This window comes from Psammomys obesus, unplaced genomic scaffold (genome assembly GCF_907164565.1).
Source record: "Psammomys obesus unplaced genomic scaffold, mPsaObe1.curated_primary_1811, whole genome shotgun sequence".
NCBI lineage: Eukaryota > Metazoa > Chordata > Mammalia > Rodentia > Muridae > Psammomys > Psammomys obesus.
In genome coordinates this window covers 8,135,691-8,159,924 of record NW_026592118.1, presented here as the reverse complement: position 1 = coordinate 8,159,924, position 24,234 = coordinate 8,135,691, and the positions used below count along the sequence as shown (strand labels likewise).

The window sequence follows — 24,234 nt, the reverse complement described above, 5'->3', positions numbered from 1 at the left end:
CATGGTGTCCTTGACCCCTCTGGCTCCTAAAATTCTTCCTCCCCCTCTTCCACATGGTTCCCCAAGCTCTGCTGAATGTCTGCCTGTGGGTCTTTGCCTCTGCTCTTATGAATCGCTGGACAAAGCCTCTCTGATAATGACTGGGGCTAGGACCCAATCTGTGAGTATGCAGAATCATTAGGAATCATTTCATTGACTTTTTTTGCCAGTAGTGATTGATTTTATTCTATAAAGATTTACTTCTTATTTTATGTATATAGGTCCTTTGCCTGCATGGATGCCTATATACATACAGTGCCTATGGAGGCCAGAAGAGGGGATCTGATCCCCTGGAACTGAAGTTACAGATGGTTGTGAGCCACCATATATGTTGGGAACCTAACATGGGTCCTTCGGAAGAGCAGTCAGTGCTCTTAACAGATCTGTCATCTCTCCAGGCCCCAAAACATTATTATTTTAGTTGTACCATTAAATCTTGGTTATATTTTTAAAACATTGATGAAAACAGCTAGAAGAAAAATACAAGTAGATGTGGGTATCACTGACTGAAGGCTTGACTACTGATGCTTATTTGCCCTGTCACATGAAGGAGGTTCACAGAGAGATAGCTCAGGGTAGTGACATCAGTACTCCAGGCTTCTCTCTTCCCCTTCACCAAAGCTGCATTCATCCTCAGGTGGAAATGGTCCCAAAGGCTGCCAGAGCTCTAGCTATTTCTTTGTAGGCAGCAGAACAGAGAAGAGGCACAATGGCATGGACCCTAGTGCACAGCAACTTTTCACTTGCGGCCCTCACCACTCAGCTGGGCGTACCCAGCTGCAATGGAGGCTCCGGAACCTATTCCCGGCAGCCACGTTCCCTTCCTAAACAAGACTGAAGTTGTTTGGTAGGCAGTGGGCAATCCCTTCCTCTTATAGAAGAAGCACCCAAAGCAGAAACATGAAGGAAAAGGTAGATTCTCTAACCATGGGGAAACACTTCCAAGTTCAGGCACTGTGAAATAATTTTATCTTAAAAGAACACCATAAGGTGTGATACTGCACACATCAAGAGGCTGAGGCAAGATGATTGCAAGCTTAGAAGCTAGCATAAGCTTTGTGGTGAGGTCCTGTCTCAAGAAGAAAGTGCAAGAGGAGTTTAAAAGGTAAATAATCTATGTACTTTTTTCTAAAGTACATGATATGTCAGGGCTGTGAACACACAATTAAAAAAAAAAAGAATGAGAGCTCAGCCTGTATAGCTCAGAAAGCACTTTTTAATATATACAGTGCCCTAAGGCTGATCTGCATGACGCCTCCCATTATGAAAGGAACACTAGAATGATGAAAATGATGACGATGTCTAACTTAACTAGCAATTAATGAGACGTCAGATTAACCGAGTGAGAAGAATGAGTGTGCTCCATATTTGTGAAAACTATTGTTGTGCTTTGTAGGTGTCTACATTGGTACAACTTTCTGAAAAGCAATTTGCAATACATTAAAAACACGAAATACAAACATACCTTTTGACCAGAGAATTTTACTATTCAATATTTCTTGTCAGCCCGGTGTGGTGGTCCCTGCCTGAAATCCCAGCACTTGGGAGGATGAAGCAGAAGGATTGCCGTGAGTTCAAGGCCAATCTGAGCTACATAGTGAATTCTAGACTATCCTGACTCTCAAAAATAAATAAATAAGAAGGAAGGAAGGAAGGAAGGAAGGAAGGAAGGAAGGAAGGAAGGAAGGAAGGAAGGAAGGAAGACAAGTGTACCCTCAGGAGATAATAGAATGAACGTTAGAAATGTAAATGCAGATGTTTGTTGAATAACAGCTTGAGGGCCGGTGAGAGGCTCTCGGCAGGTAAAGTGCTTGTCCCAAGCCTGACAGCCTAAGTCCAATCCCCAAGACCCACGAGGTGGAAGGGGAGAACTGACTCCCACCAATAGCGCTTTGACCTTCAGGCCCGTGCTGTTGTGCCTACACAGGTACAGCGCACACAAATAAATCAATAAAGATTATGTTTTTAATTTTTTTGAAGCAGTATAATACTATGGCTAACCTAAATGTTCAACAGAGAACAGACTATCAAATCCATCTGACCTCTGCCTGCCTTAATCACACACCAGCACGTCACTGATCGTTTGCAAGCAGCAAAACATCCTTTTAAAAGTATATATGATCCCAGCACTTGGGAGACAGAGGCAGGCAGAGCCTCGGGAGTTCGAAGCCAGCCTGGTCTACTTAGGGAACTCCAGACCATTCAGACATACATAGAGAAACTACACACACACACACACACACACACACACACACACACACACACACACAGTATATATTGAAAAATTCTATTTTAAATCTACATGTATATGAACAGGGGTTTCCCCCCTATAGTTAAAAATAAAGGGCCAAGCAGAACCCATGGCAATATTAACAGGGGTCATCTTTGCATCACAAGGATTATAGGTGATTTTTCTGCCTTTTGGTGGTTTGTTTCTTCCTTTAAATTTTTTCTTAAAGATGGTCATGGTGACATACACCTTTAATCCCAGAACTTGGGAGGCAGAAGCAGGCAGACTTCTAAGCCAACCTGATCTACAGAGTGAGTTCCAGAACAATTAGGGCTCCACAGAGAAACCCTGTCTAAGAAAAAAATAAATAAATAAATAAATATTTTCTTTCTTTCTTTCTTTCTTTCTTTCTTTCTTTCTTTCTTTCTTTCTTTCTTTCTTTCTTTCGTGTGTGTCTATGCCCACATCAGTGTGCACGTAGGTCAGAGGATAACATTTGGGAGTTGGTTCTCTCCTTCCACAGCAAGCATCTTACCTGCTGAGCCATACTCACAACCCCCTTTTGTTTTTTGTTTTTTTTTTTTTATATTCAATACATCTCTTCTGTGGATAAGTATCATGCACAGACCTTTAAAGATTTGTTTTTATTTTATTTGTATGTGTGTTTTGTCTATGTAAAACATACATATGTATGCATACCACAACTGGGCTTGGTGCCTATGGAGTCCCATACTCTGCCACTGGTGTTACAGATGGTTGTGAGTTGCCATGTCAGTGCTGGGAACCGAACCTGGCTCTTCTGCAAGAGGAGTAATTGCTCTTAACTGCTAAGCCATCTCTCTGGCTCCTGGACAGAGAATTTTTAAAGTGAATTTTGTGGTAGTATCGTACTGTTTTTAAGCGTAACACATCTAAGTCAGTCATGGCGGCTGGTGTAGGCCTGTCAGCCCAGCCCTCAGGAGACCAGGGCAGGAAGATCTGGAGAATGTCCAGAGCTACATAGCAATATCAACTACACACTGAGAGCCAACATCAAAATTTCAAAAACTGGTGATGAGGAAATCTCACCGTAAATAGCTCATCTCATAAGCCTGAGGACCTGAGTTCAATCTCCAGAACTGACATATAAAAATCCAGGCCTGTTTGACATGATGGTGTGTGCTTGTGATGCCAGCGCTGGGGAGGCAAAGATGTGTGGACCCCTGGGGCTTTCGTGGCAGCCAGCCTTGCCCACCTGGTGAATAGCAGGCCAGTGGGAGACTGTGTCAAAAGCAAAAGGGGGGTGAGACCTCAGGAACACCATCCAAGGCTGTTCTCAGGGAGACACACACCTGCGCAGTGCACACACTCACACACACAGATGAACATGTACACAATACATACCAACACACACATATGTATGCACATATAGATATACATATATTCCAGGAACTAGCGATGCATCTCAATTGTGGAGCATTTGCTTAACAAGGGGGTAGATCCAGGTAACAGACTGAGGAAGTCAGGACAGAACTTCAAGCAGGCAGAGGCTGTGGAAGAGTGCTTCTTATTGGCTTGCTCTTCATGGACTGCTCAGCCTGCATTCTTATAGCACCCCAAAACCCCTTGCCCAGGGGTGGCACAACCTACAATAGGCTGGACCCTCCCATATCAATCCATGAAATGCCCTACAGACTTGCCTACAGGTCAATCCTATGGAGGCATTTTCTCGATTAAGATTCCTTTTTCCCAGATGACACTACCTTGTGTCAAGTTGACGTAAAAACTGGCCAGCACAGATGTCAGAGACTGTGGCTCTGGAAGGTGACGTGACATCCAGAGTGGTGATGCAATACTCTGAAAATATCTCTTACATGCTAAGAGACTGGCACTTTGCAGCCAGAGTCGATAATACATCTTGAAGCCACTTAAGACTGCTAGCCTGCTATGCACTCCAACCATTTGTTTAATCTTCCTTTTACAAGAACAGTCTAACAACCAACTTTGCTTGCCCTAGATTTCCACATAATAAAGTTTTACCACCTAAGCTAATGCATAGGCATAATCTTAAATTATGTCCTTCTCCTTGCCCCTGACCCAGACAATGTATGTGTATCATTTGCTGAAAGCAGCAAACATAGAAGCTAAAAGCCACGTCCTAAAAATCTACAGTAAAGGTTGAAAGCAACCATGTATGGATACTGGTTGCTAAACAATAATGTTTACTCCATGTGTCATCTGGGATCAGTTAGAGCAGGGACTTGATTCCTTGTACAACTCTGTTAATGATTTCTAACTATCTCACTCTTTCCCATGTGATGCTTTCTGTGCTGTTCAATAAACACAGAGCGAAGCCCTTCGTGAGGGACAGACACACAGACACAATCAGACAGACACCTCTCACATATGCAGACACATACAGTACATACAGACACACAAAACTCATACAACAGAGACATATACAGCTTAAACAACAGACACACAGCACATTCAGAACAGAGGAACACATGGGGACAGACAGAGAAACAAATGCAGCCACAGATACAGGCTTATGCAAAAGACAGGACAGAAGACAGGGAGCTTGAAGTAGAGAATTCAAATCTGTTCTCACTCTTGGTTAAATGACACCAAGGGAAAGTGCTTTTCTTTCTCTCCTTAATTCAATACTGGCGTCTTATTGGTGACTCAAAGTGAATCAGTAACGAGAATAATCTGTGCAATCCAAGATCACACATCAGCAAACAACAGAGCAGAACAAAAGGGTAGGCTTTCTCTTAGGTAATACCTTACAAGCATCAGAACTCACGGGGAAGGACTCAGGAAACGCAGAGATAGAATATTTTGGTTGAAGCTGAGGAAGTAAATTTGTTTTGTGTTTGTTTTTTGAGACCCAGTCTCACTCTGTAGCCCCAGCTGTCCCCAAATTTGTAGATCTTCACCTGCCTCTGCCTCCTGAGTGCACCACCACGCCAGACAGAAAGGAGTGATTCTGAAATGTGACTGAGGGGAGGTTCACTTTTGGCAGGGTCCCAAAAGAGAAACTGTGGTCTGGTACACCCTAGAGAAGGAAGTTGCAGACTGGTGCCCACAAAGAGCAGTGACCCAGAGGCTAAAAGACTCTGAGGACTCAAGCTGATTTGTTCAGCAAATTCCAGATAAAGTAAAGATGAAAGGGGCTCTTTGCACATTTTATCACAACTTCAGAGAAAAGGTCTTGCAAATGGTAGCACTCAATATTTGTGGAATGAATAGATTATATGTGTATATACATATATATGTATATTATGTGTTTACATAGACATAGGCTCAGGCTGACAAGATGGCTCAACAGGAAAGGGCCTGGTGACTTGAGTGCTAGCCCTAGAGACCATATAGTGAACAGAGTGAATGAACTCCTTGGAAGGTGTTCTCTGACTTCCATATATATGCTTCAACACTTACATGAAAATATACACACATACAAAATAAAACACATAAAAAAAAAAAAGACAGCCAGTGCCATTACCTGCTAAGCCATCTTGCTGGCCCAGGAGAAAAATTGTCAAGCTTCACTAAAATAATAGCCATTTTTAAAGTTAGAGTTAACCTACCCCGCCAGGCACAAACCACTGTGTAATTGAACCCTGAACGCATGCGCAACCTTACTTCATTCAAGTTCTTGTAGAAAACAGAAAGCAAGGAGAGCTGTCCACGCTGCTTTATAGGATCAATGAGCTTTATTAATGAAAGCAAATAAAGTGGTATAGGAAATATTATTGTTTAAATCACTTCAAAATCTAAATGAATTATTAGCACTTTGAATCTCTATGTATATTAAAAATTAGTCCAACTTCCAGGCAAACATATACAGCATTGGAAAGTGATTTCTCTGTCCTAAAGTAAGTAAAAAGGAGACAAATGCAAAAGGCGACAATCCTCTTCCCCCCTCTCCCTTTCAGGTAGAAAAAAATGTCTATACAAGGGAAATGTCTTTTGTTGCCATTGCTAAGTGTGGTTGCTAAGTCTTTTGCTTTATACTTTCCTATTGTTCTTCAACTAAACACTAACCAACTTCACTCTTAGGGTCAGAAGTCACTTTTTTTTCCCAGCTAGTAATATTTCTATTTTTAATTGGAGGGCTAAATATTTTTTGTTTACACTTAAGAGCTTTCTGTTACTTTTACTAATGTATATTCATAGGTTTCACTATGACATTTTCATTTGTCTTCATATGTCATGCACTTTGATTACTCATTCTTCCCGTTACCCAGTTCTTTATGCCATCAAAGCAGTGAAACCCCAGGGAAGCCATGCCCCAGGATCAATAGGAAACACAAACATCTAAGCATTAGCAGGTGAGACGTGTTTGTGCAGTTTATAATGCAGAAGCACAGGCCCTGGAAAACATAAATGAAAATAGCATTTCCCTTTTTAAAAATTTACCCCTTTTAAGCTTACATTTGGACTAAGAACCTAAGCATAAAAGGCAAAACTAAAACCCAACAGGAGAGGATGTAGTTGAGTGTACTCATAGCCCCTATGTGGTGGAATTTTACAAACAAGGCTCAAATTCAAAACTGTGGTAAATTTACCAACACCTATACAGCTAACAAAGTTGCCAGAATACTGACTGACTGCATCAAGAGTTGAAAACTTTTCAGTAACTAGGATCATTACCTACCTGCCAATCAGAAGAAGGCAGGAGCACACAGAAAAATGAGCTAAGTCTACAAATACTCAGTCACAGAAGAAAAGTAAGTGAGAAGCTTGGCCTTATCAAAGCACAAACATGAAACCAAACCTCTAGTGACATAGCACTTTATACATGCCAAACTGATAAGCAGGAGAAAGTAAGGAAGTACACAGTGTAGGTGATGTGAGAATCCTCATGCTAGCTGCTCTTGGTGAAGTGTCAATGTGCTGTGTAATTTTATTACCTTTTGTATGTCAGTGCCCCTTGGATGCCAGGCGATGGCTGCATCTCCCTCCCGTCCATCTGTTTTAGACATCAGAGGATCTTCCCTAACCAAGCGGTCTTATTCATGTGCATCCAGAATGGTCTTTGTATGCACAAGGGGTGCTGCAGAGAATGGTCATTGTGTTCTTATGTCAGTCAGGACACTCCTGCTAGTCCCTGCAGGGCAGATGAAAAAAGGGCTCAGGCAATGAGCAAGCGATGAGCTAAGTGTACACAAAGGAGGAGAATGGTTCCATCCCAGACACAGAAAGCTAAGTAGGAAAGTTTGGGAAAACAAAGTGTTTTGTGGAAATACAACACACAAGCAAAGGGTTACACTGCTCTCCAGAGACAGTCATACATCCAAGCACATGGGGAGGCAGGGGCCTTAAAGGGTATAGATTGCATTTAGCACAGTAAACACTTTGAGGAAATGCAGTAACTGAATACAAAGAGGAAATAAATCCACGAAGAAAGCTACACAGGACTACAGTACAAGCTGCTGAGGCTAATCCTCCATGAACTGAAAAGCATAAACTTAAACCTTGACATGGAGGTCCCTAAAGAGTGACAGTTGCACCCTGAAACTTAGTTGAGATAAACTGTCATATATTTTTATCTTGTGTGTGTGTTCATGTATGAGCAGACATATGTGAGCACATGTAGCCACAGGATAACCTTGGGTGGATGTCATTCCTTAGGCACCATCTACCTTGTTTGTCTGTTTGTTTGTTTTTGAGGGGGGTGTTGCTGGGTTTTGTTTGTTTGCTTTTTAAAGAAAAAAACCAAGGTTTCTCTGGCCTGGAGCTCACTGGGTAGGCTAGGCTGGCTGAAGACCCACAGTGATCTCCCTGTCTCACCCTCCCCAGCACTGGGCTTACACTGTACCACCATGCCAACCATGCCATCCCAAGTGGCTACAGGGCCTGAACTCACATCCTCAAACACTTCACTGACAAGATGCCTCTCCAGTTCCTGTTTCCAACTTTATCCACTCTGATTTTGTCCTTCCTCTTCCTCGACCCTAAAGGGTTGCTGGCTCCCTACCAGGTCTCTTCAAAGTCTGAGAACAGGGACATCATGGTGACCTGGCAGCCCCCCAGGAAAGCCGCCTCTGCTGTTCGAGAGTACATAGTGGAATGGAGGCATCAAGGAGAGAGCAATAAGAAGTTTCCACAGTGGCTGCGGGTCCCCCATTACAACCACTCCAACCTGTCTGCTCTGATTTCAGGTAACTCACTGCTCATATTCCTTCTAGAGGACCACCAGGTTCCATTTGTTTAGTGTGCTGGCTAGTTTTACGTCAACTTGATACAAGTTAGAGTTATCTGAGAAGAGGGTATCACAGTAGAGAAAATGCCACCACAAGCTTGGACTGTAGGCAAGACAGTGGGGTATTTTCTTAATGATTGATGTGGGAGGGCCCAGCCCCAGGGGGCAGTGTCACCCCTGGGCAGGCGGTTCTGTGTGCTGTAAGAAAGCAGGCTGAGCAAGCTACAGTAAGCAGCATTTCTCCATGGTTTCTGTATCAGTTACTGCTTCCAGGATCCTAACATAAGTCCTGCCCTGACTTTCTGGGATGATAGACAATAAGCTATAAAATAGAATAAGCCCCTTCCTCTTTGTGTTGCTTTTGACCTTGGTAGAAACCCTAAGACATGTGGGGAGACTTCAGGCAGAGTTTTGCCTTCAGTTATAGAGGGCGACATGCTTACTGGCGCCTTTCAAGACAGCCCTGTAAGTCAGTGTGGTGCTGCACACATTTAATCCCAGCACTTGGGAGGCAGAGGCAGATGGATCTCTGTGAATCTGAGGCCAGACTAGTCTACAGAGTGAATTCCAGGACAGCTAGGGCTACATAGGGAGACCTTGAACAAAAACAAGAAGATTGCCCTCAGGACTAACTTGAGAACCAAATAACTAGGAAGTCTCATGTTTATGAAGAATTATGTCCCCTAGCGCCAACAAGATGAAAGAAAAATTGAACCAAAGTACAGCAGAGACGTGGCTAACTCATCAAACTAATTTTGTGCATTGAGTCATTATTCTAAACCCATCATACAAATGGCAAAACCAAGAGATCCTCGTTCCCAAACCTGCTATTTGTCATCTGTATTATAATAAATCTAGAACTATTATATAATGATTGGGATGTCTATTCCTAAGTAAGGTTTCTATTGGGGTTATAATCGAGTGAGAGAAAGTATCTGAAAACATATTAAAATGACTCGAGGGAACTTAGTGTCAGCTTAAGTGTGAGTTCAGAATGTCCTGAACAGTGCTTGGTGTATTTCAAGCACTGCAGATTTTAGCTAACAAGTGATTATTATTAAATGTGTCAGAAATAAGAATCAAAGAAACATGTTGGTGTATCCCAGCACCCAGGAAGCAGAGGCAGGCAGATCTCTGAGCTTGAGGCCAGACTGATCTACATAGCAAGTTCAAAACAGCCAGGGCTACACAGGGACACCCTGCCTAAAAACAAACAGAAAGAAAGAAAGAAAGAAAGAAAGAAAGAAAGAAAGAAAGAAAGAAAGAAAGAAAGAAAGAAAGAAAGAAAGAATCGGTTTTCAAGCTCTAAACTTTTTATTGTTGCTACAGGAAGAAAACCATTATACCTCTCTAGGGGGATGGATACAGCCTGCTCAGGATAAGGTCTGCTTGGATGAAAGCACCATATTACACAATAACATATGAGCTGGTCCTTGACTGTGTGCCTGCCCAGACTTCTCACAGGTTAAGATCTCCTTAATAACCCTTAAAGAGGAGGCTGCACATAGTGACCATCCAGAGAAAAAAGAGCAAGGCCCTGAGAGTGTAGAAGTTTTCATCTGGAATTCATTTAGCACACAGAAGAGAACTTTAGAAGGGATGAGACAGGCAGTTTGATTGTTGCTGGTTTCCGCATATATTACATGAGAAAGTGCGAGTGTTTCCTTGGTTGCTCCGGAGATCAAGATTCCAATCCTAAATGGAAATGGTAAGAAAGGAAGGCATCAGTTTTTGTTGTTGTTTGAGACAGAGTCTCACTCTAGTCCTGGCAAGCACAGAACTCACGTAGAGCCTCCTGCCTCTGCCTCCGCCTCCTGAGTGGTAGAATTGAAGGCATGTATTACAGTGGCTCCCAGCATCAATTTTGAGAGCAGCTTCATGACTTTCTCCTGGGATAGCTGGAGGCTTTGTAGTAGTACCAGCTTCCCTCAGGGGTTATCTACCCACCTAATTAAATGGAACATGGACAGGAAAAGCACTGACTAAACTGGGAGGGAATATCAAGATTCATCCCCATGGACAGTTGTGCCTTTCTTTTGTAAATCAGATAACTCTATAAAAACATCATAAGGTAGATGAACAGAATGCTCTTCCCATTTAGTAAAATTAAATATTCTGAATCACTTTTGAATTATGCATTTGAACAAAGCAACTTAATGAGGTTGTAAAATAACATATTAAGATTGTTCTGCTACTTGGAAATACTTGGTTTACTGTCACTTCCCACTGAACTGAAAAATTCACTAATTGCTACTTAGCACGAATTCAAATGTTATTCCAGTGCTGCTGGGCCCTTACAAGCTTTTCCTGACTCTGGCTGTATGGACAGTGTCAGATGTTCTGGAATGAGCCAGAGTAAACCAATTCCTGGCTGTGGTCAGGTGGACCTACAGAATATCAGTCTCGTACTGTCTGCCCACTGCATCTCTGTGCTGGGAAGCTTCTCCCCATGTCACAGGCTAGCTTCAGTGCCTACAGAATGACTCTCAGTTACATTATTCATGGAGGAGTTGCCTGCTTTCTCCCAAACCTGAAGTGAACCAAAATTTCTGCAGGGGTAGGAGTGAGTGGCATAGAGACAGGGAGCCGGGCATGGTGGTGCACACATGTAATCCCAGAACTGTGAGTTCGAGGCCAGCCTGAAAAGGAAAAATATCAGTGAAGATACAGTCACACATCTATCCTCTTTGACTAATGGCAGGCGATTCACAGAAAACAAAACAACAAACAAACAAACAAACAGCTTCTGATTAGTATAGTTTTGGCCTCACTCACATTTTGCTTTGAAAGGCTCATCAGGAACTCCCAGATCTCCACAGGGCACAATGGTTGGTTGCCTCCTCCCAAGACATGGGGCAGAAAAGCTAAACAAACACTGGAAACAGAGAGCCATTTGCCAGACCCTTCCAAAGGAAGTATAATTTCACATCCTTTGTTGACCTTCAGCCTGGATCCCATGGCCCTCTGCAGCTTCAGTTGGCAAGTGTTTTCTGCACATTACCTGGCTTATGAACTCAAGCCAGAGCCCATCCTCATGTGTAGCTACTCTTGTCAGGCTCTCTCCCACTATTGAGTGATTTCATGTAAAAAAACAAAACAAAATAAACACACACACATAATTTAGTCAATAATTGTGAGGTGAAATTCCTCTGTACCTCAAAAAGGCATTAAACCTATTCAATTATCAATGTGAGGGACCCAAGTAAGCCATCAGCAGGCACTAAGCACCTGCTGATACTAGAGTTAATGAGAGTCATCTCTCTCGTGCCTTTGAGATTTGGATTGAGAGGCTAGAGAGATAACTCCCAGAGGAGAGTTATCAGGCAGCTCACAATTGCCCATAACTCCAGCCTTGGGGGATCTGATGCCTTTTTCTGGCTTCCAGGGACACAGCAATCCACACCCACACCCTATCCTACAGATACACACAACTAAAAATAAAATGGGGAAAAAAATTGGATTTATTTAAAAAAACAAACAAACAGAAAAACAAGTTTTCTCCGTGTAACAGCCCTGGCTGTCCTGGAACTCACTTTGAAGACCAGGCTGACCTTGAACTCACGGAGATCTGCCTTTCTCTGCCTCAGGAGTGTTGAGATTAAAGGTGTGCACCACCACTGCATGGCAAGATTTGGAATTTTAAAAGGACATCCTGGGCAGCACTATGAGTTGGCCCTCACAGGCGGTAGATAGAAGCTCTGGGCAGAAAGAGGCACTTACTTTGAGGCTGAGAGGCAGCTGAGATCTAACTGGAGGGACCTGGTGAGCTGAGCGAGTAGAGGGCAGGCACCAGGGCTGCTGAAGATCCTGATAAACACTGAAGAACTGGGAAAGCCACTGGGGTGCCATGCTGCTCCATGGAAACAACAAATATTCATTTGCAGAAGCCCAACATTCCGTATGATTGTATTTGCATGTCTGTTTCAATCTTCACTGGAGCTTCTCAAAGGATTTTGGCTCCTTTTTAGGAACAATTACTCTGTTCTCTTAAAAGAAGGAACTAGGCATGGTAGTATAGTCTATGTCTGGATCCTGGGCCTAAGGATGCTAAGGCAGGAAAACTGCTATGAATTTGAAGTGAGTTTGGGCTGCATAGAAAGAATTTGTCACAAAAATAAATAGGTTTCTCGAAGTGGCACTTAGAGGCAGGCATCATGGAAATAAGATGCTGGGAAACTAACTTAGGCCATCCCTTTATTCTCAGCTCCTTAATCTTCAAACTAAGAAAAGCTAACACGGACTTGAATACAGGTATCAGCATGACTCCCTCTCCCTTTCAGAGAACATAGATCCCGACGTCTGTTATGAAATCAAGGTTCATGCGCTGTCAGAGGACCAAAGAGGGTGCAGCTCTATCTGGGGTGACAGCAGGCCCAAAGGTGAGCCTTGGCATCTTTCACTCAAGCTTCTCTTGTGTTTTAGATTTGAAAGGTGACAGAAACCTCTTGCTTCATTTTCCACAGCACCACTGAGTGGTCCTCATATCATTGCTGTTACAGAGAAAGAAGAAAGCATTTTTCTTTCCTGGACCCCCATCCCAGCCCAGGAGCAAATGGGCTGCATTCTCCACTACAGAATATACTGGAAAGAACGAGACTCTCCTGAGAAGCCTGTGCACTGTGGTATGTGTGAAAACCAAGCACCAGAGGGCCTCCTGTTTAGGTGTCAGGAAAGTACAAGTTTGGGTGTGTCTTCTCTACACACAAATGCTAGCACTAAGTCAACGCTTGTGAAATGAGTGGAGAAAAATAAAACACACATGCAAAGTTTTTGAGTAAGTGCTACATACTGTTAGTATGTGCTGTTAGTAAGTGCTGTTAGTAAGTGTTAGTATGTTACTGTTAGTAAGTGCTGTTAAAGATAGAGAAATGAAGTGAGTGGACCAGGCTCTCACAGTGCTTGCTCACAGGGAGACACAACACTAGGATGGCTAAGACAAGGACCGGTAGGCCTGAACCACACAGTGAGATACTGTCTCAAACCAAATGACAAACAGCAACACTTGTGCTTTTGTTAAACTGATAAACAAACATGTAAAGACAGGTAACATGTAAAAAGAAATCCAGTTTTGTAACCCAAAACTCATGTTCAGCATGAGTTTTTAAACAAATGAGAAATATGGAACTCAAGAAAGCTCAAAGTTATAATGGCGTTGAGGTTGCTGCTGGTAGTAGCACTTTATTTAATGAAACAAACAGCAGAGGCCCTTCAGAACTGGTAATGTTCATCCTTGAAGTTCAGGAACACATTTGAATAATTTTTAATTCTTCATATATGCAATTACTTACCATCATATTATTTTCTTCTTGGTATGGATAAACATTGCATGGTTTAAGTAATTCTTTATGATCTATAATTGTTCTATATTGAAAAAGCAAGAACAATTATAATAAATTCTGGCTGGAGCATTGTCTCAAATGTTTCATGAATCACTCATTCATCTAACTAGTCACATATGAGATCTGCTCTTCCGATCTTTGACCTAATCAAAGTTGTTTTGACTCTGTTTGTAGTGCTTCTTGGCTTGGATTTCTCTGTTTCATAACAGTTGGTTTCTTTCAGGAATATTTATCAGAAAGAAGGGGCATTTTCATTCCTTCATTGAAGTTACTGGCCCAAGAATGTAAGAAGGCCACTTGAGTGAAGCTCCAAAGCTTTGCCACAAGAGAACTTTTTTGCCTAGGAACCTTAAGAAGTTTGCCTTCTCTCTAGACCTTTCTCTTAGTTATGACTCTCAGTTAACTTTTGAAAATAGTTTTGAAAGAAAATAAAAGTTCTCAGGCTGCTCTGTGTATATTCATCCAGAAAAAGAAATTAATGCACAGGCAAAAAAAAATTGCTTGGGATCTTTTTCTATATGAATCTGTGCTTTCAATGATCTTTCCACATCGTCCCTGTAGAGTTGACTCATTCTTAATTAACAGCTCTGTAGACTTACCATCATCTGCTAGCTAATCTGTCACCAGGCCTGTCGGGGATAAGCCAGTTCTGAAAGGCCTCCTAAAGGATGGCAAATCAACTGGACTTTTCATGGGCTAAGTTCCTTCCTGTAATATTTGTGCCAGAAATGATTTTCCTTTCAGCAAAATTTAAAACAATGTCTTTTTACAACCATAAAGACCAATATGGTCAGTTGGTCTTTGTAGTTGTTGCTGTAGGTGCTGAAAATAACCTAGCATATTTTGTCACAGATCTGATGCATCTAGAACCTACACAAGGGTATTTCAAAATAAACTAAAAGGCAAGATTCACAGTCTGACTTTATACTAGTCTAGACTAAATTCCACCTTGCTCTAGATAGCCTTATTGGTGAGAGTAAGGCCCATTCTCTATCCTCAGAGCCTTCATTGTGCTGAGAGCTAGGGAAGTCTAAATAACCACTGCAGTAGAACTGTGCAACCAGAGAGCACTAAATTCAAGAGCTATTCTAGAGAGTGGGAAGGGTCAAGGAGAAACAAGATACCAGGGAATAAAAGAATCCGAATAGCAGAAGAAATGTTGCCTGTGTCAAGAGAAAGGGGCTCCACTTTGTTCGCTTGTTTTAGAAGCCCAGTCCCAGGGAGCAGTGCAAATGCACGTGGGAGTCTTAGTTCTTTGTCACAAGTTCAACCTGGGTAGGTGAGGTGAGGTGAAGAATTAGAGTACACCAGCATCTCAGTGCACACAGCCTGTTGTCTGGCTGTCTGGTGGCATAGCCATGTGTACTAGGGCTCCAACAGTAAGCCCTTCTGTAGGACACATGACACTGCCCAGCTGTTTTTGCCAACAAACTCGAAGGAGTCAAGGGCACAAGCTATGGCAATTCAGTCACCTCTCCTCTAGAACACAGCCAGAGAGATGGCAGGAGCACTTACTAAGCATGAGATTCATCGAATAACAAACAGTTGAATTCATTCCCAGGAACAGTCTGTTTGACCTTCATAGCCAGTGTTTAAGATGGTTGGCAGTGATTTCACCCTTCTAAATTCATTCCTTTATCACGGAACCACCTGAGTTTAAAGTTTCCATCTGTTGAGGCTTGGAGGGACCCAGAGGCAGCAGGACTGGTCTTTCCTGCTGGACCTCTCTCATTACACAACTCAGCCTGTTTTGCCAACAAAACTGCTGACTCCAGCACTCTCACCTCCCCACATCAGCTGCTATTTTTGTTCTTCAAACATGCATGTGCAAATGAACGTTACCAGCTCAGCAAACCATAGAAATCCCTTCCTTTCTACTTCAGTGTCTCATCTTGCTCCCCCAGCTCAGGACACTTCACACAATTGGACAGTTAGACACATTACTTCCTGCAAGATGAACAGAAGCTCTTCCTAAAATTCATTTTTTAACCCTGCTTTAGGAATAGGGATCATACAAATAACACACTTAATCATGTTACTTAAGTCTGTGTAAACAATTTCACCAGGCTATTGCGCACCTTGGGATTTTCCACAAGGTATTTTTTTCTCAACAGATTGTAAAATACAAGGGTTGTTCTGATACTCCCTATGAAATGATCTGCTCAGGCTTCACCTCTTTTCAGTGGGGCACAGGGGATATCCTGGGCTCCTTACTACCCACCCATAGTAGGATCAGCAGTGTGGACAAAGTCTGTTCTTTCTGAATTCTCTAAGGTGATGCTGTGTGTTCAGAGCAGCCAGCAACCATCTGTGACTATTCATGATCCATTTATGATGTCAGACACAGTGCTAAGTTCCAGTTTCCACCATTGTCCTGAACATAGGCACAGGCTGTCCGAACGAGCCAGCAGCCACTACTGTTTAAGTTCTGGCCTTGGAGATACTGGGTATGAAACCCAGGAGATTATACATGGTAGGCAAGTGCCTTAAACAGAGCTGTAGACTCCACCCCCTCTGCTTTGATTTCACAGCACTCTCTTGCTTGCCTCCAACACGCTGAGGTTACAGCCCTGGACCACCATACCCAGCATTCCTCCCCAGCATTGAAGGGTCACTCTGAAAGCAACCACCGACCACGCCAGGAGAAGACTGCCTGCTTCCGAAAGGCTACCAATACTCCCCTGTATTCTCTAGATGAGGAAACAGCATCAGTATGCCTTGCAGAGAAACTCGAAGAGTTCTCACAGTATAAAGAACTGCAGTCTGGGAGCCAAGAGGTTTCACCTCTGAACCACTGCTCTAGTTTTTCATGACTTTATGTCAAACTGAAGCCAGGCAGTGTAAGTTCAGAACAGAGCCTAACAAAAAGAAAACAGCAAAAGTACAATCTAAAAACATCGAGTAGGGGCTGGAGAGAATGTACAGCAGTTAAAAGCATGGGCTGCTCTTTCAGGGGATGCAGGTTCAATTCCCAGCATCCATATGGCAGCTCACGACTGTGTGTACCTCAAATTTCAGGGGATCTGGTGCCCTCTTCTGTCCTCTAAGGGTACCAGGCACATACTTGGTACACAGACATATATGAAGGCAAACCACCCATACACATAAAGTTAAATTAAATAAATTTTAAAATAAAAATATAAAAAACTTCAAGTAAATGTTTCATTAATTGCTAAACTTAGATTTTAAAAATTGTTATTTTAAAAATAATTTTACACCAATTTCCTCAGTAACTTGATAAATATGAGAAATACAGTCACAGGGGACAAAATAATTACTTTGGCTAAATAGTTTCAAAGGGAAAAATAACTATTCTCTCAGAACATGTTTATCACAGGAAAACTGGTTGCTGCACTAACATGGCCTCATAAATGACCACACCTATTGAAGTACTATATGAAAGAATATGTTTCTTTCTCAAATTAAATAATACATTAAAAATAAAAATAGGTGAGTACCCATATTCAATTCTTTTTCTTTCCACCACCATGTTTTTCTTTATCTTTTCAGAAATTCCGTACAGACATCCCCAAAACTCATATCCAATAAGCAGCCTGCAGCCCGGAGTGACATATGTTCTATGGATGACAGCTCTGACAGCTGCTGGTGAAAGTCCCCAAGGAAATGAAAGGGAATTTTGTCCACAGGGTAAGAAACTAAAGACAGCTGGTCAGCTGTGGCTCTGACATGGACACATTCCCATGGGACTTCCCTACGGGCACTTTACCCTGTAAGGCTTATACCCACCACCATATACACACTCCTCCCACACCTGAGGGCTGAGGGAGCCCTTGGAAGGCTGAAGCGCCTCTCAGAGTGTACAACTGGGCCCCATAGCGTCCTTCTCTAAGTTAAAAATGACTTGGTTTTGCTCCTAAACCCAACTACCAAGGCACTGTGGGCTAAGGTCCAGGCGCTTCACCAAAACCAGACTTTTGAAGTATTTACTGAAGATAACTCAGTAACAAGATTTGCTGACTTTCCAGGTAAAGCCAATTGGAAAGCATTCGTGGTAACAAGCATTTTCATCGCTATCATCATAGTGGGCATTTTCTCAATTCGTTACTTCCGGCAAAAGTGAGTTGGTTATACCTCCCAATTTAATACATGTAGTGTGTGTGTCTGTGTGATATATGCGTGTGGGAGCATGCATGCACAGGTATTAGAGGGCAGGGGAAGAGGTTATGCTCTCAGCCTTATTCCCTTTCAGTGTCCTTCACTGATGCTAAGGTAGACATTTTAGCTAGGCTGGTGGGGCAGCAGCTCCCAGGATTCCCCTGTCTCTTCCCGGCAACATTGGCTTTACAGGCACACATGGCTGGCTATACCTGGCTTTTATGTGGGTTCTAAAGAAGTGAAGTAGATCCTCATGCTTGCATAACAAATACTAGTACCCACTGAGCCATCTCCCCATTACTGCTTTGGGTCAGATGGATACATCACTGGTAGAAGAATACATTTATTCAACCCTTTTGTCTGAATGTGTCAAATTTTTAAAAGTTTACCTTTAGAGGAGAGGAGGCTTCAACAAGGATGTAAAGTGAAAAAAAAAAATTAAAGTTTTCCTTTAACTTTAAAATCCAAACAAATATATACAAAATAAATATATTATAGATGTGTGTATACAGTTTAAGGAAAATTTGCTTACTGAAATACTGTTAATAAGGAAAATACTTCAAGCAATCTAAATACTATATTCAGTGAGACTGGACTGGTACACCAAAACACCATATAAAAATAACATTTATCCATTAAAGATAATATTGAAGTTAATGTAGTGAGTATGCTATACTGGTTTTTAAATTTTGCAAGAGACAATATTTTTACATTTTGAAATAGCATGTCACATACACAGTTGAGGAGCAGGCAGTCTGGCTGCAACACCTGACGCCCACCAATCACCAGGGTGACTCGGCTCATCTGGCTAACTATTAGTAAGATCCCCAGGCATATGTCTTCTGCTTTGCTCCTCTATTCCCAGCATGTGCCACTCTACTGGTCACACATTTAGTTTAATGCTACTTGCTGAATTAATGCATGACTCGATTGTTGAAATTAAGTGAAGCAAAAATTCTTACATTTAGCTGCACCCCGACTTAACTGTCACTAGCCCAAAGAACTACAGCCTTGGATAATGCTTCTTTGACGGTTTGACTTTTACTCTTTCCATACGAAAGAACCCTCTCCCCTGAAAGAACTTTACCATGAGCCTGTATGTATGCCTGTGCCTTTGCACACACATTTAACCAAATGTCACTGTCTTCTTATTTATAGGACATTTGCTTTCCTTTCTGCTCTCAGACCTGCATGGTACAGCAGAACCATACCAGATCCAGCAAACAGCACCTGGGTAAAGAAGTATGCCAGTGTAGAGGTAAGGTGCAAAATCACATTGGCAGCAGCATAGTGCTTGTGATGTCCACATCAAAGAGCTAGCCCTAGGAACGAGATTCTGTAGGTGTGGAGCGTTGGTAAGGAGTCATAGTTTTCTTCTGAACTCAAGAGCAACCACACATGGTAACTCCTTAAGCCCATGAGCATAAAGCTTTACTCTTCCACAGGCTTTCAGGTATGTCCTCACTTTGACTTATTCTAAAACGAAGTAAGTGTTTTTACTGACTGATCAAAATTCAGGATAACTGAAGTTAACTTTCCCAATCTGGCTGGAGCACAGGAGAAGTAAAAACAACCATTGGTTTTGGGTTATGGAAGAGATGGACCAGCAGACCAGTGAGAGAGCAGAGGAAATTTACCACTGCTTATAGGAGAGAGCAAGAAAGGGTACCTCTGCAAGACGGTTGAAAGTTGTGGTAGCTGAAGAGCAGGCCTGGGAAAAAGCTACACACCAATCTTTCCTATTGCTATAGTCTGAGAGCGTCAAGATGCTTCTCCTGAATTACTTCTTTACGCTAGCCTCTGCTTAGAGGAACACGTCCTAGTCGTCTCTGCTTTAGGAAATTAAGTCACTAGAATTCAGGGTCTTCGGAGTTGCGTCTGGGGGACCCGCCTCTGCTGCTTTCCACATGTGTTCTGGAAAACTGGTCAAGTACTGAGCACCAAGTGCCATAAGATTGTATACTACAGTGAAGAGTAAAGAAGATAATACTATGTGAAGCAAATGCTTTTTTACTTTTTTGTTGCAGTTTTTGGTTTTGAGATAGGGTTTCATTCTGTAGCTCAGGTTGGCCTCAAACTCCTAAGTGCTTGGCCATCATCCACCATGTTCCCTCCTTTTCAGTTTCCAAGAACAACCATACTTGAAGACTTCTACTGACGGACTTGTTTCCATTAAGTTACAACAGCAAGAATAGTGACAATGACAGATGTATATTCACAATACACTACATATTATATACTTGTAAAGTACATAATTATATAGTGCATTATCATATTATATTTACATATAGCCTACATGTTATTTCCTATCTCGCAAACACTTTTAATCTCATGCACTGACAATTTATTGACAGCTGTAAGTCATACTATCATCCTCATTTTTCAGATGAAGAAAGGCCCAAATAACTTACCCAATACCGGTCAGTGATAAATGATGGATCCTAATTTCCAAGCAGAATATGAAGACATTACATCTCACAACAGACCTTTAAGCACAGGGTGTTTCTAGTGGCCCATACCTCTGAGCCAAACAGACTCATTAGGGAGGTGTCCACACACTAGCCCTCACTGGATGACACAATAATCTATGAAAATATACGAGGCACAAAGCCTTAGAAGATGCCTTACCGGTGTTAGAGAGGACTCAAGCATCTTGGGATTCAAGTGTCAGGATTTGAACTGAGCTTGACAGGCTAAGCCTAAAATACAGTGGGAAACAGCTCTGTGCTAGGTGAAAACACTAGTCTGCGGTGTAACCATGAATTCTGACCAGGAAATAGAGGCAGAGAGAGAGAGAGATGCCATGCCTGGATGAAATGCCAAGATGCCCAAAGGTTAGACAGTAAAAACAGCAACTGGCATGTAAACACATTCTCAAAGCCACACTGCAGAAGTACATTCATCGCAACGCAAGTACAAGTAAAACATGCATCAAGACACAGACCTATACATGCTGGAAGGTTTTTAACCCACTCATAAAGGGATGTGTGGGTTCATGTGTATAATCTCTGTCCTGGGGAGGTGAAAGCAGGACCAGTGTGGGCTATCATGAGATCTATCTCACAGAAGCCAATCAAAAGTTAGTAACAACTGCTTAATGTAGTGTTCATGGGTATGAGGGAAGATAATCTTTACAGAAGCTGGCCAAATACAGAAGCCCATTATGGTGGCTGCCTCTGGAGAAATTGAGAATCTGAACTACGTATTCTTGCTAGTTTGTAAAATTAATCAATGAGTTAAAAAAAATCATTAGGTAGCTTTCATGGGCTAGATGCCTCAATGGTTAAGAACAGGAGCTCTTGCTGAGGACTGTTTGCTGGGCTGTTACCAGCTGGCTCATGACCACCTCTAGGATCCAATGACCAATTCTGCCATCTGTAGGTACTTCATACACGTGGTACAGACATACACACAGGCAAAACATTCATATACACATATGGTTTGTGTAGCCCTGGCTGTCCTGGAACTTGCTCTATAGACCAGGCTGGCCTCAACCTCAGAAATCAGCCTGCCTCTGCCTCCCAAGTACTGGGAGTAAATGCATGCACCACCACCTAGCTCAAAATAAAATTTAACAATTTAGTTGATGCAGGTTTTGAGGCAGCCCTACAGCCCAGATGGTTTGATCTCTGAAGTACAAAGGTAGACTGTGCTGGGTAGTAGTCAGCATGCCCCACAAAGGCAGAACAGCTCACCTAGTGAAACAGCTTTTCCCATCCTGTTCATCTTTCCCGTGTGGTAGTCTTGCTTTGGCATAGCTGCCAAACATCAATGTTCCAAAACAGACCTACATGCCAGGGCCAGCTTGAAGATGATCAGAGAAGAGCTGACTTTAAAAAGAATGATGGAAGCCCTTTGTGGAACTTTGTTGACAGTGTCATCAACAAAGGTGGCTAATTATACCAAGACCATCTTGTGCAACTTGTCATTTAATAAATGAGAAAAACAAAGCAGAGGAGTATCAAAGCTGGGGTTCATCTCCAGAATTTCCCCAGACCCAGTTATGTCTTCAGATCCTCATGGGCACTCACTCTACTCACACTGCTAGTGGAATGCAAAGAATGGGAATGAATAGAAACATCAAGAGCCAGACAGGGTAATGTGTTGGCGATACTAACAGATGAAGTCGAAGTAAACCAGGAGATAGATACAGAAAGGGGCAGACTAGAGCTAAAATCATTTTTTAATAAGCATACATGTTAATGGCATGGAGCTCTACCTTAGGAAGCCCAGGCACAGAACAGTGTTAGGATTTAAGAACCCAAATTAAAGCCTAGTGGGAGAAATGTTCAAGTACCAAGGACTTGGATTTGGGAACCAGCAGTAAACTTAAGAGAAGTCATGATAGAGCTGAAGGATGGTGAGACAGTTAACAGAAAAATTAAGTAATAAATAAATAAATAATCAAAACTAGCCAGAGAAAAGATGAAAATCGCAAAAAAAAAAAAAAAAAAAAAAAAAAAAAGCTATTCAGTCTTTTAAAAAAATTCCAACCTGACAAGGACATTATCTTACCTGAAACCATTTAACTCCATCAAAGCATGCTTCAAAAGGGCCTTCATGGCATAATCTTTAATCCCAGCACTCAGGAGACAGAGATCCAAGATAGCCAGGGCTACATAGCACTGTCTTTAAAAAAGCCCTTCTGTTATTTCTAAATCCTGTGTTGTTTTCTTTTCCTAGTACTAACAGGTTGGAGATGTGATTCAATGGTAAAGCACTGCCTTAGCATACACAAGTCCTAGTTTGATTTTCAGCAATGAAGGGTAGGGGCAACAAACCAAAAGGCTTAAGAATACACCAATTTCCCTCTAGCACCTGCAACCTGGAAAACACTCCACCCCTCTCCAGACTCTGCTCTAGCCTTTTCTTTCCACCTCCATGGTCTTGCCTCCCCCCCCACCAAAGCAAGTGGTACAGCTCGATGCAGAGACTGACTGAAGGTTAGGCTGAGCACTAAGTAAATCTGTCCTTTGGAGAATGGCAGTGATTGGGGCGAAGGTGGATCTGGCCCTGGCCTTTCCAAAATGTAAAGGCCCACAGTTTCTCACCTGAGACTAAGGCAGGGCAGGGTGTGAGATTTTGGAAACCTGGAGAAGCAGGTTGTCCAAGTGACCTATGTATCCATTCTTCCTTCTCCCAGGAAAAGACCCAGCTACCTATGGACAGTCTCCTGATGACCTGGCACACTCCTGAAGAGCCTGAGCCCTTGATCATCAATGAGGTCCTTTATCAAATGATCCCAGTCATCAGAAAACCCTACTGCTCCAAAAGAGGACACGGGTTCCAAAGTTACTCTGCCTCCAAGGAAGACACAATATACATTGCCTCCAGTCCACAACCTACAGGAACTCTCAAAGCTGAGACAAGACAAATAGTGAATCTATACAAGGTGCTGGGAAGCAGGGACCCTGACTCAAAACTGGCCAGCCCCTTGACAATCACCCCAGTGGACTACCTTCCCAGTCATGAAGGCTATTTACCCTCCAACATAGAAGACCTCTCTCCCAATGAGGCTCCTCCAACTGATTCTTTCGATCTGGAACATCAACACATTCCTCTTTCCATTTTTGCATCAAGCACTCTCCGCCCACTCACCTTCTGTGGTGAGAGGCTGACTTTAGATAGGTTAAAGATGGGGTATGACTCCCCCATGACAAACAATGAGGCTTGACACCTAGAATGTCTGCACACCCCACTGGTACAATTACATCTATTTACCAAGTCCCTATTCAGTGGTCACCACTGTTAGTAGTACCAGGCCTGTCTGTAGCTTCAGGACAGTGCAGACAAGCCCGCTGTCTCTAGACTGTTAGCTTCACCATCGGGACATAAGTCTGTGGATAAGGACATAAAAGACACACATCAATACAGAAGGGCTGCCAAGATAGTCACACGCATTTGTGTAAGGCTCACAATTTCCCCAAGGTGTTTCATCTTTTAACTTCTGCAAACCAGTATCAGCTTGGGAAATTGCCTCTGTGCCCTTACTCCTTGTTTCCTCTTGTTACAGCATTTGCTGTCTTCAACACCAGCTATCTCTGGGTCTAAAACCTCAACCTACAATAATCCAGACCTTACTGTTTTGCTTCTTGTGGTATGAGGTAGATGATCTTTACAGCATCCTCTCCCTTACAGCACTGGCAAATTAAAGTGCCACTCTAACCTTACCAAATGACAGGATGAAATGTCCAAGATCATTCTTTCTTAAAATGCCAAGCCTGATTTTATCTCCACCCAGTAACACTGAGTGACTACTTCCGTGTTTGGTACTTTGTTAAATGAAAGCATCTATTGCAAATTTGCACTTCCTTTTCTATAAT

At 42.5% G+C, this 24,234-nt stretch overlaps 1 protein-coding gene across 1 annotated transcript in view; it reads left to right on the top strand.

Annotated features, from left to right (window-relative positions):
- The window catches only part of Il12rb2 (interleukin 12 receptor subunit beta 2), a 50,329-nt gene extending 26,714 nt beyond the window's left edge, over positions 1-23,615 (top strand). The window contains exons 9-15 of the mRNA XM_055613026.1: positions 8,215-8,415; positions 12,737-12,835; positions 12,920-13,078; positions 17,306-17,443; positions 17,782-17,872; positions 19,070-19,169; positions 23,055-23,615. Coding sequence (XP_055469001.1) covers positions 8,215-8,415; positions 12,737-12,835; positions 12,920-13,078; positions 17,306-17,443; positions 17,782-17,872; positions 19,070-19,169; positions 23,055-23,585 — 1,319 coding nt within the window. The 3' untranslated portion in view covers positions 23,586-23,615. The remainder of the gene's footprint in view (positions 1-8,214; positions 8,416-12,736; positions 12,836-12,919; positions 13,079-17,305; positions 17,444-17,781; positions 17,873-19,069; positions 19,170-23,054) is intronic.
- Positions 23,616-24,234: the final 619 nt, after the last annotated feature.